The sequence below is a fragment of the Saccoglossus kowalevskii genome, chromosome 11 (assembly GCF_978046115.1).
Source record: "Saccoglossus kowalevskii chromosome 11, keSacKowa6.1, whole genome shotgun sequence".
In the NCBI taxonomy this organism is placed as follows: Eukaryota; Metazoa; Hemichordata; class Enteropneusta; family Harrimaniidae; genus Saccoglossus; species Saccoglossus kowalevskii.
In genome coordinates, this window is record NC_140651.1 from 6,100,680 (window position 1) to 6,119,395 (window position 18,716).

The following is an 18,716-nucleotide window of genomic DNA, read 5'->3' on the forward strand; positions in this document are numbered from 1 at the left end:
CTTTCATAATCTATTCATAGTCATTGGTTGTATTCAGGCTACTAGTATGCTGTAAACATCAGACAACTATTAATAACTGGGCAAATTCGGTCCACTATATATATAGTCCAGTCTGATCGGCAAGAAAACAGTATTAGTGATTTTCGTTGTTTCGGAGCGTTGATACTTCAATTTAATGACATATGCTTGCTTTACATTACCAAACAGTTTTAATTATATAATTTCCATTATTTTGAGCAAGGGTAAGGCCCTGTACCGAAACATAGTCGCTCCGTCACATAGACGTCAATGTATTGACACGAATAGATTGTCAGGCCCCTGTGAGTAAAATAAGGTTTAGCCAAGTCAGTTGTATACATCCCCGTGTTGAGGGACGGTGCATACCTACTATATACGGAGTTTACCTTTTGCTATGGGAGCCATCATGATTTGAGAAAATACAGCGTCTGCGCAGATTGTTTACGCACGAAACAAACTTAAAGCGGGAGGGTCGTCCCCTGCGCACGCGCGGGAATTGAGTCCCAAGCGACGATAACAATACAAGCTAAAAATGCAAAGGCTCATGGGTAGACGCTTGTTTGTAAACAACGACACGATATGGTCAACTGACGCATGCGCAGGTGACGACTCCCCCGCTTTAAAATAATCCCCAACTACTCGTACATTCGATTTCACGTAAATGATCAGAAATGGGAAGATTGATTACGTAACCATTAACACGATATTATATGTTTACAGTAAATACGTTCTACTGCTTTCTACATGAATATACATTTTAGTCAAAATCCTAATAGGGATACAAACGCAATAAAGATAAATATTATATATATAATGTGCACACACCAAATAAACAATGAATAACTTATTATAATACACATTCCAGGTTGAATCTATATTTTCCACAGCAGACTGGAAATACGAGTACCACATTTCAAATGAGTAAAAAATAAAATGAAAAGCATGCGACAAACAAAATAAAAATCAAAGAAAGCTCAGAAAGAACTCCCATGTGATGAGAGTATTGGAGACACATTAAATATAATTCGAAAATACTTGTACTTGAGATATTGATGGAAAAGCTAAAAACTAATTATGCAAATCAGAAAATTAATATGAACAGATTTGAGTGTAAAACTAATGAGGTCTGCGCAATGTAACAGAAAATCTATGTACCAAGTTTTATTGAAAATGTGATTAGAACCAACAAAATTACTAATTATTATTCTAATTAGGGATTGATATGAACAGATTTTTACCCCAAACTAATTAGGTTTGTACATTGTCCTAGAGCATCTTTGTACTAAGTTTCATTGAAATGGAATAATTAGTACTTTAGATATCAGTGTGAAAGCTTAAAATTGGTTACTTATGCAAATTAGGTAATTAATATGTACAGATTTTAACCCACAATTATCCAGGTCTGCCGATTGTCCTACAGCATCTATGTACAAAAAATCATTGAAATGTGATGATAAGTACTTGAGATATCAGTGTCAAAGTTGGAAATTGGTTAATTATGCAAATTAGGTGATTAATATGCATAAATATTTTACCGAAAACTAATTGGGTCTCTATAGTTCTAGATTCATTGAAATGTGATGATTAGTACTTTAGATATCAGTAGAAAAGCTGAAAATTAATTATGCAAATTAGGTAATTAATATGCACAATTATTTACCCTAAAACTAATCAGGTCACTACATAGTCCTAAAGGGTATATGTACAAAGTTTCATTGAAATGTGATGATTAGTACTTGAGATATCCGTGGAAAAGCTGAAAATTAACTAATTATGCAAATTAGGTGATTAATATGCACAAATATTTACCCTAAAACTAATCAGGTCACTACATAGTCCTAAAGGGTATATGTACAAAGTTTCATTGAAATGTGATGATTAGTACTTGAGATATCCGTGGAAAAGCTGAAAATTAACTAATTATGCAAATTAGGTGATTAATATGCACAAATATTTATCCCGAAACAATCAATCTCTGCATAGTCCTTGAGTATCTAATTACTAAGTTTCATTGAAATGTAATTCTCACTACTTATATCAAAAGCTGAAAATTAATTAATTATGCAAATTAGGTAATTTATATGTACTGATATTACCATAAAACTATCAGGTCTGTGCAGTGTCATATGACATCAATGTACCAAGTTTCATTGAAATGTGATGATTAGTACTTGAGATATCAGTGGAAAAACCGAAAATTGACTAATCATTATGCAAATTAGGCAATTAGTTTTTCACAGGATTTTACCAAAAACTAATCAAAACCTAGCATTAGTTCAGAGCATCTATGTACCAAGTTTTATCAAAATCCAATGAGTGGTTGTTTAGATATCAGTGGAACAGTCATGGAACCGCTAAAAATTAGTTAATTATCAAGCAAATTAGGTAATTAATATGCACAGATTTTTACCAAAAACTAATCAAATCTGCGCACAAGTTCAGAGCATTTATGCACCAGGTTTCATCAAAATCCAATGAGTGGTTCTTTAGATATCAGTGGAACAGCTAAAAATTAGCTAATTATCATGCAAATTAGGTAATTAATAAGCATGGATTTTTACCAAAACCTAATCAAATCTGTGCATTGGCCCAGAGCATCTATGCACCAAGTTTCATCAACCGATGTATGGTTCTTGAGATAGCAGTGGAACAGTCGGACACACATACACACACACATACAGACACACTAACTGCTTCGCACATGGGAGTCAAAAATTCAGTGGACTTAGAAGGTGTTGCTTATTTTAAAGGAAGCTGTTAATAATTTTTCCCCCTGCGTTGAGGTGGGGGTTGTTTGTAGGTTTGCTTTAGTGATGGTACTACATGCAATAGATTTTAGATAAATGGCCGCTGAGATCTCATTGAGAGCACAAGATAAATGGCCGCTGAGATCTCATTGAGAGCACAAGATAAATGGCTGCTGAGATCTCATTGAGAGCACAAGATAAATGGCCGCTGAGATCTCATTGAGAGCACAAGATCCATGCGACTTGTTTTTGTCCCTCAAATAGTGTTATACACATAATAGCATTGTTTTATGAGAGGGGGAAAGCGGGGTAGCTGGTACAGTTTTACGGGAAATAAAAAGGGCTTTTTACAATTTACAAGGAAAAAAAAGACGTTTTTACAATTTACAGTGAAAATTGAATTTCCAGTGAATTGTGTCATCTACTCGTTTCACAGTTTCGAAAATGTAATTTCCCTGGATTATTCGTTACGACTTTTTTTTATTTCGATGTAAATTCTTGTACGTACCAAAAAAAATGTCACACTTTTACAGTGTACGAAAATAATATTTGATTGATTACGTTGTATGTCTAGCCTGTGATTACAAAAAAATATTGCAATTACGTTGAACGAAAATAACCCTTGCCCCCCCCCCTCTTTTATGTGCAAGCAAAATACCATGTAGCTATATAAAACAAGAACTACCCGGTATAAGACAAAATTCAATTCATATTGCAGCAGATATGCAACAAGTTATGTTTAATCACAGAAACACATGATAGAACGATTAGTTTTAAAAAAGTTAGAATTTATGAAGATATTTCTTAAAATCTTTTAAGGCAAGACTATCTGACTGAGGATCCTATTCAATGTAATTCCACGTCACAATTTTAATAAGGAAATCTTTCGAGAATAGCACTTCATCTCGGGTTCAGACTTAATACCCACACTCCAGCTTTATTGTATAAATAAACCATCCACCATCAATCATTACATCGTAGAAGCTATACATGTACTTACCATACATTACATAATCTTACAATGCATCCATTGTTGAATAGAAACCTGGAAACTGTGCAGCATTTCGCTTGCTATAGGCAAGGGTCACCATATTTTCCATTTGCATATGTACCCGTATGTATGGTCAGCCATATACAAGTATAAGAAAAGTATTTGTGTTTCTGGTCATTGCATGTATCTGATAAAAATTTCTACATGAATGGAGATACAGATATAAAATGCGAGTTGACACAGACGACAAAGAGTTTCTCGGGCATGACATGACAGATTAGTGGGAGGTGCAATGAATTTAATAAAAAACAAAATGAAACTTGTTTGTATGAATTACTATCAATCTATTCACATATTTCAAACTACTCTCCATCACAGACTAGAAAATGATCGATAAAGACACGTACATTGCACCTAAATATTAAAAATCATTTCCTTTTTAAAAAAGAATAGCCTAACTGAAAACATTATGTGACAAAATAATTTATAATTATGTCAGCAAAAGTAGGTTTATCAATATTTCAGTGAAACAATAATGACACAATAAAATAGCATAAACATAACTACATAATTTTTACTCAATTGTATTGAATACATGTATCACTTGGCATGAACAGGTAATTTTCAATTCACAGGAAAGTCTGCAAACGCAAAGTCTAACACATAAATAAAAAAAAATGATTTTGAACTTCAATTTCTTTTGTTATTGCTCAATGTTAAAATCCTGATCTTTCAGAAGGGAATATTGCGTTGAGATATCCTTACTTCTACAAAATTGACCCTCATCAAATGTGTATAGCACATTATTAAGCGTGGAAATACCACAAAATACATTTCCATCTGTTGAATCCTAGTGCCACTACAACACTATGACCTTTATTTGTCCCGTCCTGTTTTCATGTTTATTCCAAGCATAACGTGTGATCAGGCAGTGAACAGAGAATGGTCTATTGTATTTGAAAAAAAACAGTTACAAACACACTGTAATTTTTTCAAACACTAAAGATGGCTACTTGTGTATCATTTCTTTTTTGACTTTTTTGCATGTATCTTTTTGCAAGTGGATTTCATATGTAAACGCAGGCCACCCTTCTGTGTGAATTTCTTGCCACACTCGGTACATTCAAAGTGTTTGTCCATGTGTGTAAGCAAGTGAAGCTTCAAAGAAACCTTCAGTGCATATTTTTTACTACATTTTGTGCATACAAATGGTTTGTCATCAGAATGGCGAGTGCGCAGATGAGTGTTTAGCGTTTGTTTCAGAGTGAATGATTTCTTACACTGCTCACACTGGTATGGTTTCTCTCCGGTATGTATTCTACTATGACATGTCAATTTATATTTGGCTGAGAATGCTTTTCCACATGTATCACACTTGTGTGGTCTTTCTCCTGTATGCGTTGTCATGTGTGAGCTTAGTTCCCCTTTAGCTACAAACGCATTTTCACAAATCTGGCACTTGTAGGGTTTCACTCCTGCATGTCGTCTCATATGATAAAGTAGTCCTTTTTTTCGTGAGAATCCTTTTCCACAGAGCTCACATATATGGTCTTTTATTCCAGTGTGGATTTTTTCATGAGAATTCAAGGTATCTTTGTGGCCAAATGACGTCCCACAATATTGACATTTGTAAGGTTTTTCACCTGTATGTGTACGTGCATGATACTTCAAAGCCCCAACTTGCGTGAAACAATGACCACAATCTTTACATTCGTATGGTTTTTCACCAGTGTGTATTCGTGTATGTACAACCAGCGAGGACTTTGATGCAAAGCTTTTTTCACAGTTATTACACTGGAAACGTTTTTTGGTAGCATGTGTTTTCATATGCTGTTGTAAATTACTTTTAATGGAATACTTCTCACCACAGTCACACTTAAAAGGTTTCGCAACAGGAAGCAGTCCAATATTTCCAAGATGGTGGCTTTTCTTCTGAAAAAGTTTTCCAAGCTGCATTTGTTTTTCTCGATCGTTGTCCAGATTATTATCCATTATCAGTTGATTCTAGTTTTCAATACGATATGATAACTGTATCTGCGTCTTGGTTACCCTCTACTTCGACCAATAGACTGTAAATAAATTAAATAAATTCAGTTTAATGTAATGCTATGTTTTACGAGACAATTGTACAACTGCATTGTATGTGTATCTATTACTGGCTGATTAGTATTTACCTAATGAATAATACCTGACGCATGACATGGCATTGTGAATTTAGTGAATTAGTTATGCATTGTATTTTCAGTGCACGTTTCTTTTTGCATTGCTTATTTTAGACATTTTTGATATACACTTTTTATTGACATGCATTTTCTATTTCTCACCCATCCACAAATGTTTACATCAGTCATTTAAAGACCAGCATGCAAATTAAAAACAAATCATCTCTAATGAACAAAAATGTGCATTGAATAAGTGTTGTTACACCATCAGTAATTGACTGAAAGTAAGGTTTTGGGCCATTTGACTTAGCCGCATTAGCTATAGCTCTCCACGTCTATTTCTATTATTATTTCATTTCAATTACGATACTTAGCCCTGAGTACAGTCCTGTAGGTTGGCCTCCTTCCGCTGATCATTCGGCCCCCACAGTCCTGAGAAGTCGCATAGAGCAGGGATTCGACACTATTGTGAAGGAATGTATTGGGCGATTTAAGAGGCATTCAGCTTTGCTGTTAAAAAATAAGCAGGTCGTCACGTCTAACTATTCTGAATGCCTTAACTGGAAGTGAAATTACATAAGATTTCCCACTCTAGTCGATCAAATCGACATTTTCCAACGTCAACCGAAAGTATACGCCGCCATCTTGTTCTTGACGTATTTATAAACAAAACGTTGTTTCGTTGCGTAAAACTAGTTTTTGCCAACGTTCCAGTGCTGTAGGTTCGTTTTTCGGCCACAAAAAAGGTATTTGTGATCACTGGATTTGATCGATAGATGTTTTAGCTGGTTACAATCATGTAAACTGCAGAACGGTTCTCCGCCATAAATTTGGAGGCGGGTGTCGAATCCCCGGTCTATGCGACTTCTCAGGACTGTGGGGGCCGAATGATCAGTGGAAGGAGGCCAACCTACAGGACTGTACTCAGGGCTATTACGATACTGAAATCGGCAAAAACTGTTTGAATACTTGTGATTGTACAGTTTTAAACAAAATAAACTTTGAACAAAACAAAACGATTGGAAAGAATGGTTATTAATATATCCCAGACGCCATAGGAATTCTTCTTTCAAATTATTTTGAAGCGAGGGGAAGTCGTCACCTACGCATGCTTGTTTACAAACAAGCGTCTACCATGAGCCTTCGCGTTTTTTAGGGCTTGTTCATATTGTTATCGTCGCTTGAGACTCAATTCCCATGCATGCGCAGGTGACTACCCTCCCGCTTTAAGGTAAAAAAAAATTATCAGACTGCATCTATTTCAAGTAATTTGCTGTACAGACACCGTGCAAAACATAACACATTGTAACTGCGAGTCGTGACTGTGAGAGTCAATCTGACCTCGCGGAGGGATACATTTTCCAATTGTGGCGTGAAACCTTCAATAGAAATGCAATGTGCTAGGCTATTGTTAAAAATAAATCCACAATGCAATATAATTTTCGAACAGTTATTTACCTTTCAGACAACTAAAATGGGATATTTGTTCACAATTGTCGGATCTAGTATAATACTTCTTGAATTATAGTAGAAATGCCACGGACGGACGGACTAAACGTGGTGTGAAGCCTGTAAGCGTAAACTCAACAGCCAACGCGGACACCGACCTTTGTTGTACTTGGAAAAACGCCATAGATCAACGAATTCAAACAAAAACACAATATCTTAAAACACTATATCAACATAAAGTCTACTTACCGTTAATTAGAATTTGGAAACTCCCGAAAAATGACTGCAAGCTACAAACAAACAAAGTACAACAAGATTAACGCTCGAAGTTTCGTTGTGGTGCCATTTTGATTGTATAATACTGCCCTCTATGGTGGGACAGTTACCCAAGATTCCTTGCTCTCACGAAAATGTGTAGCAGTTCGCTTGGACAATAATCGTAATAATTTACGGAAGTTAGCAGTATTAGCAAAGACAAGTTTTTTTGTGTTTTTTTTTTCGAATCATTAAATGTACTGCCGCTTGTTGTAAATGTAATATTGTATTTTAAAAACAATAGGTTAATTTACGGTTACTAGAAACCGTTGTTGATTGCTGGTGCTCGTTGGAGGGTAAAAAGATGTTGAGGCGACAAGGTTTGAATGAAATAATGAGTCAACGTTCTTACAGTACTGGGAAACAGTCTATCAACGTATTTCACAGCATATTACTTAAATACATCGATATGAAAATGCAATACGCAATTTACATAGCCAGTAGCTACGATAACATTCTGTCTATATTGTAATACGAAATGAAACATATTTTGTTTACAATTGGGTCATGGTGTTCAACTTACCGAGAACCCCATAAAACCATGGTATCGTATCACGTGCACCCACGTAGCTCTTTTCAATATGTAAATGACATTCATGGATATGCAATACTCCGAATGACGTTGGTGTCGTAATATCCACCATACACAAAAATCAAAGTAGACTGTGCCATCATACCACACAAGTGAATATCCCCTCTGTATACACAGGTATATATCCCCATAAAAATAGATAGTCGATTCCTGAACCGTGAAAAAACACATCAAACCATCTGTTGCGTACACATGTGTGTTGATTATGATCCAGATTACAACGCTATTTTCGTTGCCAGGGAGATAAATGCGATTGAATCTGATATGTCAAGGTTTTTTATAACTCCAATCCAGTTTTAGATGTCATACTACAGTGGATACTTCAAGGCAGTTATTGAGTACTTGGACTGCTTGGAGGGAAACCAATGGCTTGGATATCACTTGCTCAGAGTGGACTTTACTTTCTTGTGTGTGTCTTTTACGCGTCAACCTGCACACCGGGTTGGATAGATATTGTGTCAATTTCAGATGCGGGATTGAACGTCAGCAACGAACTTAGTCGTCACAAAGTATCGAGTATAAGCAAGTGTTTCACGCAGTGTTTTGATGAAAACCTCGGTATATGCTATAGCATTGGTTACAATAGATGGAACGGGATTTGCATCCTCTACGACATTTCACCCCTAGAATCAACGGTGATATATAGCCATGGCTACAGACTCGGATATGAAGATAAACAAGTAAGATTTCTCAAAATCGTCAGTTCGACAAAAAAATATTTAACGTTTCTAATAAATAGCACACGTTTGTCACATACCTGTATATTGGAAAACGAGATAAGGGATAGACCAAATATAGGAGGGGGAAGATTGTAGTATTCAAACTATGTAAATTAAGGGTTTCCTTCACTTAGTTTTGAGCTAAAACCTACTAGTATTCTGGATGATGTTATTGACAATTCTTTGTTATGATCTTTCCTAATGTGTATGTTTCGACTTGTTTGTTTGTTATGCAAATTCGAATGTATATTTACGTTTTTTGTCTACTGCTCGGAATAAGGGTTTAATGAAATGACAGGTATGAATATAAATATTACTTTGACTATGACGTCACACGCTTGCGAGCGTTTCCAGGCTTCTCAATATTTACTGGACAATTCCAATATATTATTTGAACGATTATTTCAAAAACGATTCAAACTCGTTGCTAAACATACCTCACCCCACAATCTGGGGAACGTTGGGGCAATTTCAAATAACCTACTATTTTTTTTCTTCATCTTATTGGCGGAAAACCCAATTCATTCAAATTCTAAAGTTACACCTGGGTTTTGACAACTGCATGGTTTTTGAATACAACATTTATTTCACAAATTACTTTAGTTAAAAAATACTCAATAATAACCGAAACTTTTATTTGTATTGCGCCGTTAATGCCACTCGGAATTGATTCTCTATAATTGCCAAAATCAGGTTTTAAAAAAAAACTGTAACAGGAGGCGATCACTTATAGCCATGTCGTTGAATACATCAACACCGGGGGGTAATTAAAGACAGACGGCATGTATTGATGTCCTTATTATAGTTCTTTCTTCATAATAATTGAGTTGAAGGTTGGACAAAAAAAAAAAGACAAGAGTTCCATCAAGATTAAGTATGGTCTTTTTTATTGCATTGAGTTACCATTTAATGAGCAGCTGTGTGCATTGCTATTGGAAATCCAATCCGATGCTCATACTACTGTTATTTGTTTTATTTGTTTATCACATTCAAAATATGCAATGTATTATTTAATCTTTCACAGACCGTTCGGACAAAATGAGTATTTTACGAATAACGTGTTACCTAATTCGCTATATGATTCGCAGCATGATAAATACAAAAATGTCAGGATTATTCAGAAGTCTTGATATTTGTCAATATTCGCTTAAAGGGGAACCGCTCAATCCCATGGATTGCACCAAAGAATCATGGGACACTATTGTTTATGTTGTTTACAAAGTTAATCTATCTTTTGTTATCTATTGTAATTTTAATCCAGAAAGTAAATTTGTTATGAGATTAGGCTTAACTGGAAGTGTCCCTTTAAAACCTGTAACCAACTACACATACATTCTTACAATGATATTCAATGCTGTAGAGACTGGAGAATCGAAGTCTAACTGTAACACCAGCGTACTGTAATCAAATATTGCTGTGAATGTGGAAAGGTGTGACTATACATCTTTAGTCATGTTCAATACGCGTCATAATTGGCATGATAAACACATTCAATTTTGAAATACAGCAACATACTGTGGAATATAATGTATTCCACTTGAATCACAGTATAGATAACGTAACTAATCAAATTGTTTAATTAAATCATATCCAATATCATCTGAATCAGATGGTCGAAATACCGATCTGAATCTGAGTTTGTCCTCACTACACTTCCATTGATAGTAATTAGTAGTTAATTTGGAATTACGAATTATGACAAAGCATTTCCATTGGTTATTTTTCCTTCGTAACCGTCGGTCTACTGTATTCCACAGAGTACCACAACTTATGCCCACCACGTATTTGTATAGAAGACCATAAGTGCAATCCACATTATATATTCAATATCCAATGGGAAGTGTTGAAACCAAGATACAGTTTGTAACTAACTATAACTAATTAACTAACTTTATCTAACTATCTGAATAATAAATAAATAAATACGTTTTCTTGACAAATGAACAAATAAATATATATGTCATAGCAAGATATTTTATACAAAATATATGTTTACGCTTAATACATGCTGCTTTTAATTGTAATACACGCTGCGTGCAATATTCGGTAAAATATCAGTTTCAGTTCATTTTAATCACGAATACATGGTTATTATAATGTACACAATTGTATGTTATGAATGTATTATTGACGTCAGTGGGGAATACATTACAATATTACTACATAGTGCTAATGCACCATCTATTATACAGACCCATGTGTGTCTGTCTTCAAAAGCATTCCAGGTTTGGTTCTATTATGATTAAGTATTATCATTATGATTTAATGTTTCAATAAATTGTATTACTCTAGCAAAGTAGTTTTTCGATTGAAGTCCTATTGAATTGGTTGCACAGCACGTACGTAAGGGGACAGACGTGTCATTGTACGTTATTGACACAGACATTACAATTGTGCGACGAGTAATTGGACAATTGTGTGACGTGTAATTGGACAATTGTGCGCTTGTCAAATTACTGTAGCAATTGCTTGAGTTGATTACACGACCGACTGTGGTCCACCGACAGTATATCGGTCAATTACAGTCGGTCGCGTAGTTGCAAGTCGGCCGACAGTCGTCGGTAGGAATGAAACATGTCTCATTTTTCGCGCTCAGTCGGCTGACTTTTTAAAAGTGTTAACTAGAATCGGCCGTGTAATTTCATCTTGACTGATAACTAAATGAGTTTGAATTCTCATTATGACGACAAATTCGTATCAATCTGTGCACAATCGTGTCAGTGTTATACTTTGTATTACCCAATGCACCATTGATTGGATATGTTCCATACTATAACCCAATATATCACTCCTATCGGCATGTTAGTCTGTGCACGCAATGTAAAATTATGACGTTATCAACTGAACATTTTAAAATACACGATTAATTATTTTAAATGTATACAAACAATGTTCGTTTCAGAATTTCCTAAAGATCGTTTTCACAGCGAGCAGTTTGAAAGCTAGATTACATAATATTTTCACTTCTGAATAATGCTTTTTTTACTTATAAATGACGCTCATAAATGCCCTCTCTCGTAAAAAAATATATAGTCAAATAATATGATATTTTGCACATATATAGTAGTGATATGTGATGTTTACGATGGAATTTAATTTTGTAATTTATTATTTCCAACGTTTAACGAGGAATTGCATGTTTTATTTGTTTTTATACCAGGAGTCCTTATTGGTTTGTGAAAGAGACACATCTTGCTATTCCAATTATATGTATTATTTATGTTTGTATGTATACTTTAGGACACTCCGTGAGGCTAATATACATGTATACACTTTTTTTGAAATAAGCGAGTTGTCAATTATTACCAAGGTAAAGGCTATACCTAATTACCAAGGTGAAGGCCATATTTAATAATATCCTGCTTAATTCGTGTTTTAATACATTACACCTTTAATAATCGGTATAAATATTGATTGCTATCTCTGATTAAGTTATTGTCTATACTATGACTCACACCAGTGAGACATTGTTTGTTAAGATTTGACCAAGTCGGTTTAAGTGTGAAACATAGTTAAATTTGAAACACAATCTTCTTGTATATGTACGTATATTACACGAATAGGCACGTATATGATTATGAATTGACAATAAATCCAATTATTGAGCGTTAACACTGTTATCTCATTTTATCTAGAATAATGCATATATACTATCGTCATCGGATGGATGTGACGTAACACCATGTGATCACGGCGTGTGTCTGCAAGACTGTAGCAGCTTTTCTTTCATCTGTAAATGTCATGGAGGTTGGACAGGACAATATTGTAATATTACTACCAGTGAGTCTATCTTGAATAAATCGAATATACATGTAGTAATGATAAGTTGGCCTATCATACAAATCTGTTCGGTACATGATTGTTCATGTTGATTAGTTTCGAAATATCGAAATATCAGCATGTGGTGTATAATTATATTTCAAAAGGAACACAAAATAATTGAAAGGGAATATTATTATCTGCCGATTGTTGAAACGATACGTTCTCATTGGTAAATCGATACCACGTGCTGTGTTTGAAGTTAATACGCAAACAACATTTATTGAGAATCAGCAGAACTCCCGTGTTTATGTCAGTTTCGTCTATAACATGTGAACGTTCTGCGTCATCGTCGTGCTTACAAAAACACAACAATTATGTCTATTTGTCTACATTCCGGGATATTATAATTGAAATAAAGAGATGGGATGTTCGATTACATAATTGTTAACATCCTTTGTACTACTACTGTCGTCCAGTAATGGACTATATTGCATCATCCGGTTTTATTATGATAAATAATCAGAGTAAATGTTATAAAATACATGTAGTGTATATGCAGTTAACTGTCGTCTAACTATCATTGATTGTGTAATATACTATAATATATATATATATAATAAATCATTAACGTATCATTTACATATATGTAGCACTGTTGACTTGTATCGAACCACCACTTCCACTGAATGGCTACAGACTTGGTGGATCATCGTCAACTTCCAGCCAATCACAACTCGAGATGAGTGTGACGTATGCTTGTAACAATGGTTATTTGTTAAATGGATCGTCAACAATAACATGTAACTCTGGTATTTGGGATTATGACGCACCAGTGTGTGATCGTAAGTATGCAGTCATATTTAAAGCGGGGGAGTCGACACCTACGCATGCGTCACGTGGCCTTAGCGTGTCATTGTTCACAAATAAGCGTCTACCCATGAGCCTTTGCGTTCTTGGCGTGTGTTGTTATCATGGCTTGGGACTCAATTCCCGCGCGTGCGCAAATGACGACCTCTCCGCTTTAAATTAAAAAAAAACGGACGGTAAACGTAAATTTACATACACATTTAATGAATAAATTATCACTGAGATATGTAATCTATTCTAAGTGCGCGAAAGTCATTGTAATAAGTTGTTTAATTAAAACGCCACACTCCTAATGTACTAAACAATATAATTTACACATGTTGTGTATGTCGGACGACACCCATATCGAACAGGACACGGTGTGACGACTGTGATGATTTGAGAAGAAATAGTTTTAATTTATGGTAATATAGAAACCACAATCGAACTGCGGAAACCACAAAGGGATACGTTATGTACTTAAGATAATTATCATTGAGTTAGTTGATTGGCTACTCAGTAACAAGTTACGTAAGCCCAAACGTCCGGCCACACTGTGTGTATACTTTCAACACGCGCTTTATTACTCCCAATTTGTTTGAGATAATGCAGTGAGTTGCCGTCAAATGTTCACTAAGTGGTGGTTTATTTTCCTGAATATTTTTCTGAATATAGATTGCAATCCTCTTTCAGTGTTTAAGTTTTGCATTTTGTTTTCAATCTATTGTAGTATTATAATTTAATCCTAATATTTGTTATTTTCTGTAATGTATTAGCTTAGTTTGTTTTATTTTATCTATTTACTTTTTTGTAACCTTGTATTCCACATTTTACAAATTATATTTAGTGTTATACTCTGAACATACATGGTTAGCCTGCCTACTCCCAATTTGTTTTGAGATAATGCAGTGAGTTGCCGTCAAATGTCCACTAAATGGTGGTTTATTTTCCTGAATATTTTTCTGAATATCGATTGCAAATATGACGTCGATAATAACAGAAAACCGACATATTTTATGACGTCACAGGAAGGTTGTAATGAACAATAAAATGAAACAGACATGCATGCATGGAGTGTGAACATATATATTAATACAAATGGTCTCAATTGATTGAACCGATAACAACAGTGACTGACAGTGGGAGACTGATAGTTTGCATGACTGTCACATTATCAGGTTGCATCGTACTTAAGCATCGTCAGTTTACCCGAATTTGCTAAATATGTACGACATTCGAAAAATATGTTTTGATTGCTTCACTGGGTGCATTCGAATCAGCCGTTATAGAGAAGTATCGTCGGATCGGGAATATTCGGATTACATATATGAATCTACTTAGCACATGTTTTTGGACAATATCGTGACATAATACCATATTGCATATTGTGCAAATACACAACAGATTATATCTCAGCGTTGATTGCCTGCCACGTTGCTATACACGCACGTGATTACGATGTTCATCGTCGATAACGGTTTATCCTCCCCTTGAGTGAATGTAATTGTGAAGTTTTTTTTGCAATGTGTTTGTTATATTGGAATCCTGTTTTTGCTTTCAATACAACTCATTCAACAAAATACGACAGAGTTAAACAGATTGTTGGAGTTTGCATGGTACAGCGGATTACGTGGAAATAATAACAAACCAATTCTGCATTCATATTGTGTGAATGGTAATTTATGTTTCAGGAAAACACCAACCAAAAAATTACCGGTAAACATATTAAAATATAATGGTGAAATATTGATTCCTAACATTCAATATTAATGTGGCCATTACTGTTCGTTCGTTTTAATAAAATGCATTCTTGTGGAAGGCATGCTTGGTTGGTTGTTTGTTTGGATGAATACACTACAAAGGCATCCATTAGCAACATGCTGCACTATTATTGAACTTAATGTTCATACACCGGATCAGTAACTGGTTTCGATAATGTGGAGTTTTCTTGTTTTCTATACTTGAACAACACGTGTTCTGTGTTAATATATTCAATAGCGCCTTATCGAAATAAGTGATTGAATACCGGAATAATTGTATAATTTCACTTCAAATTTATTTTATTATTATTTATTATAGTGGTATTGGTGCAATGTGATGGACAATCGGACGGGAATACTGGAACTTTACGGTCTCCAAACTACCCCAACCCTTATTCAATTTTTGAAAAGTGTTCATGGACCATCGTTGCTGGATTTTCACAGACAATAACGTTAGAGTTTGATGCATTTGAGGTCGGTATTCCTAATGGCTTGACAACTTGCACTGATAAGGTTACGGTGAGTGACTTTAACATATATTGGTAGAATGAATGGCATTGTTTTTGCATATATGTAAAAGTACGAAGGGTAAAAAACTTGCAGGTGGATGAGAATGTAAATAGTTGCTAGTCGCTCATGTCCGTGTATGTTCACATACATTTATTGTATACATTCAATGTTTTGATTACACATTCTCGACAATTAAAGTCAGGGGTATAAGGTCTAGGGATGTAGATATCCAAATTGAAATGGAATTGACACCATCATATAAACAATACATTCAGTATGGAGACTATTGAATTTATTGGATGATTGGCGTGAAAGGAGAGGCTCCAATACTGAATAATGGTTAAGAAGACTATTCATATAATAACAATACTAGGGAGTTAAGTTTATAATGCTGAATATGATCAAAAACGTCAGCGTCATCTGACGTAAGAGTGTTCAACCGGAAAAATGGCTATTTGTTGAATAACAATTCAGATAATTCACGAACGAACTGCCATTTAACACCCAATAATTCATATTAATATAGCAATACCGAATATTGTATCGTTTACACCTGATAGTGCTCTGGAACAAAATAAACCCTTATTTACTGGAAAACAATTAGTGAAAGTTCTGGTTTTAATACCGAATAATATGATGCAAAGAATATAATTGGTACCAGTACTAGTTACACAGCAATTGACAGTCGGTTACAGAATTTACATGCTATATCACTATGTTTTACGGTCATGACAAGAGAGCGAATATACTAGTATTCTCGTGCAGCGAACTTAATATATTCCTATTTTGCATGTCTAATCTCTTTTATACTACTCACCACAACATACATGTTATCGGTCGCCGTGTAATCATGTGAGTAACTAATGATTTGCATATTTGGTCAAGCATAATGAGTTGTATATCCGATGTTTCTAGGTTTCGTGGTACACACATAATCGTCAATTGAATTTATCTAAAAAAAATGCGTACACGCATACCGAACGACGACGATTTTTGTATTTTTCTATTATATGAAAAATCTCCTTAACCGAATAAATTGGACGTTAAGTTGCATTCAGTGTATTTACGCTACGATTTAGTGATTTCACCCGAGCTCATTACTTTAAGGTAGTGAAATCAGCGGAAGGAACATTGCGGCTTTGTAGAGTATTCATATTATAATAATAATACCATGGAATTTAGCTCATATAAAGCTGAATATAGTCGAAAAAAAAATCCGTTCAGCAGCATCTGCAGAAGAATTAATTATCTACCTATTTATAAATATAAAAAATTCCGACAGGTTAAATTCGTGAATCTAATTCGTTATTTTCAGCATTCGAGTGAGAGAAGTAACATCAGTGTAAGAGTCTAGCTTTAAAAAATGTGACTGTTGGTGATAAACACATTTTACACGATTGTTCATTTCGTCTGTGGGATAATAATTGTTCATTTAAATAATATGCACAAACATATGCATTTTACATATTGTTTTAAATATTGAGGACTAAATTCCATTATGATCATAAACTGATATTTGCTTGTAAAGCACTATAATATTCGTTTGATGAAAAATGAATTAGAGAATGTCATTGTTTCATGGAACGAATATTGCGCTGTGTTCTATAAACATGATAAACAGTAGAAATTGCGAAACTTGTTTCATTTATAAAAAAAAACATTTTCTCCAAAAAATATTCTTGCCCATCTTATGGATTTTTCATAATTATTTTCTTTCATACTGACAGCTTACTCGCGTTGGTGAAATGCAGAAAGAGTATTGTAGAAACAATTATCCGACAACACCATTGGTTTTCCAGGGTGGTGACGTCATACTTACATTTGACTCCGATGGTATCTTTGACGGGTCAGCTGGATTTAGTGCAACATTTTTCATTGAGGATATAAATGTACCAGCAACGCTCACTACTACGACATCAAATCAAGGGATCATGTTAGCCCCAGATAGCGAAGAAGTTGGATGAATTTGGACATTGCTTATTCATTACGTTCTGTGTATAACTGCATTCTTCATAGACCTTCGATGTTTAATTTGGATGTTTCTATGGTTTACGCAATTCCTAGACAGTTGAATTTGGAATTCTTCTTTTTTTTTGATAAGAGGGGAAGGACGTATATAAAAGCGGCTTATGGATGACGTCATTAGTGCCATATTGTACTTGTCAATATCACACTTCGTGACATTACCTGTAACTGTCTACGATTGGTAGTATAATTAACTATGACGTAGTTGCCTGTCAGTACGATATTCCGTGAGGTAACAAATTAAGTATCTACAATTGCTGATATAATGAACTGTGACGTAGTTTCTCACTAGTAACATTCCGTGAGGTAACGAATCGATATCTACGATTGTTGGTATAATGAAGTAAACTATGACGTAATTTCCTGTCAGTAGCACATCCAGTGACATAATGAATATATCTACAATTGCTGGTATAATGATGTTTAACAATCAATTGTTCTGTACCTACAGTATTACACATATTGCCACACCGTTTTGGTTGTTCATCAATGAATGCCATAAATATAGTAAACTAATCACTAACTTTTTAACTATTTCAAAAATTTAAAATATCCGATTTTCATGAAATTCACAAGAACATTTTATTACTTTAAACATTTTCTAAAAAGCTTTGTCTTGAAGTTCGTCTACAATAAAATTACAGAAATATAAATGTAAACATATAAACAAACAACAAATGGGATTCGAACTCAAGACCACGGTAACGCGCCTCGTATCGACACTAACCACCCAAAACAGATGACATAAAATGGCGTGTAAAGAATGCGGATTTGCAGTGACTAGATATTTGAAACAAGAAAACTCAATATGTGGAACATG

General features: G+C 34.6%; 1 protein-coding gene across 1 annotated transcript; it reads right to left on the minus strand.

Moving 5' to 3' along the window:
• Positions 1-4,037: 4,037 nt before the first annotated feature.
• Positions 4,038-7,731, minus strand: LOC102806283 (uncharacterized). The gene is made up of 2 exons (XM_085505675.1): positions 7,617-7,731; positions 4,038-5,825 (listed from the first exon to the last, which is right to left on the minus strand). The coding sequence occupies exon 2, from the start codon at positions 5,746-5,748 to the stop codon at positions 4,777-4,779; it is 972 nt and encodes a 323-aa protein (XP_085361801.1). The 5' UTR covers positions 5,749-5,825; positions 7,617-7,731; the 3' UTR covers positions 4,038-4,776.
• Positions 7,732-18,716: the final 10,985 nt, after the last annotated feature.

Bases quoted from the DNA above. Each gene is read 5' to 3' on its own strand.
- LOC102806283 (XM_085505675.1), bottom strand. From the start codon at position 5,748: ATGGATAATAATCTGGACAACGATCGAGAAAAACAAATGCAGCTTGGA.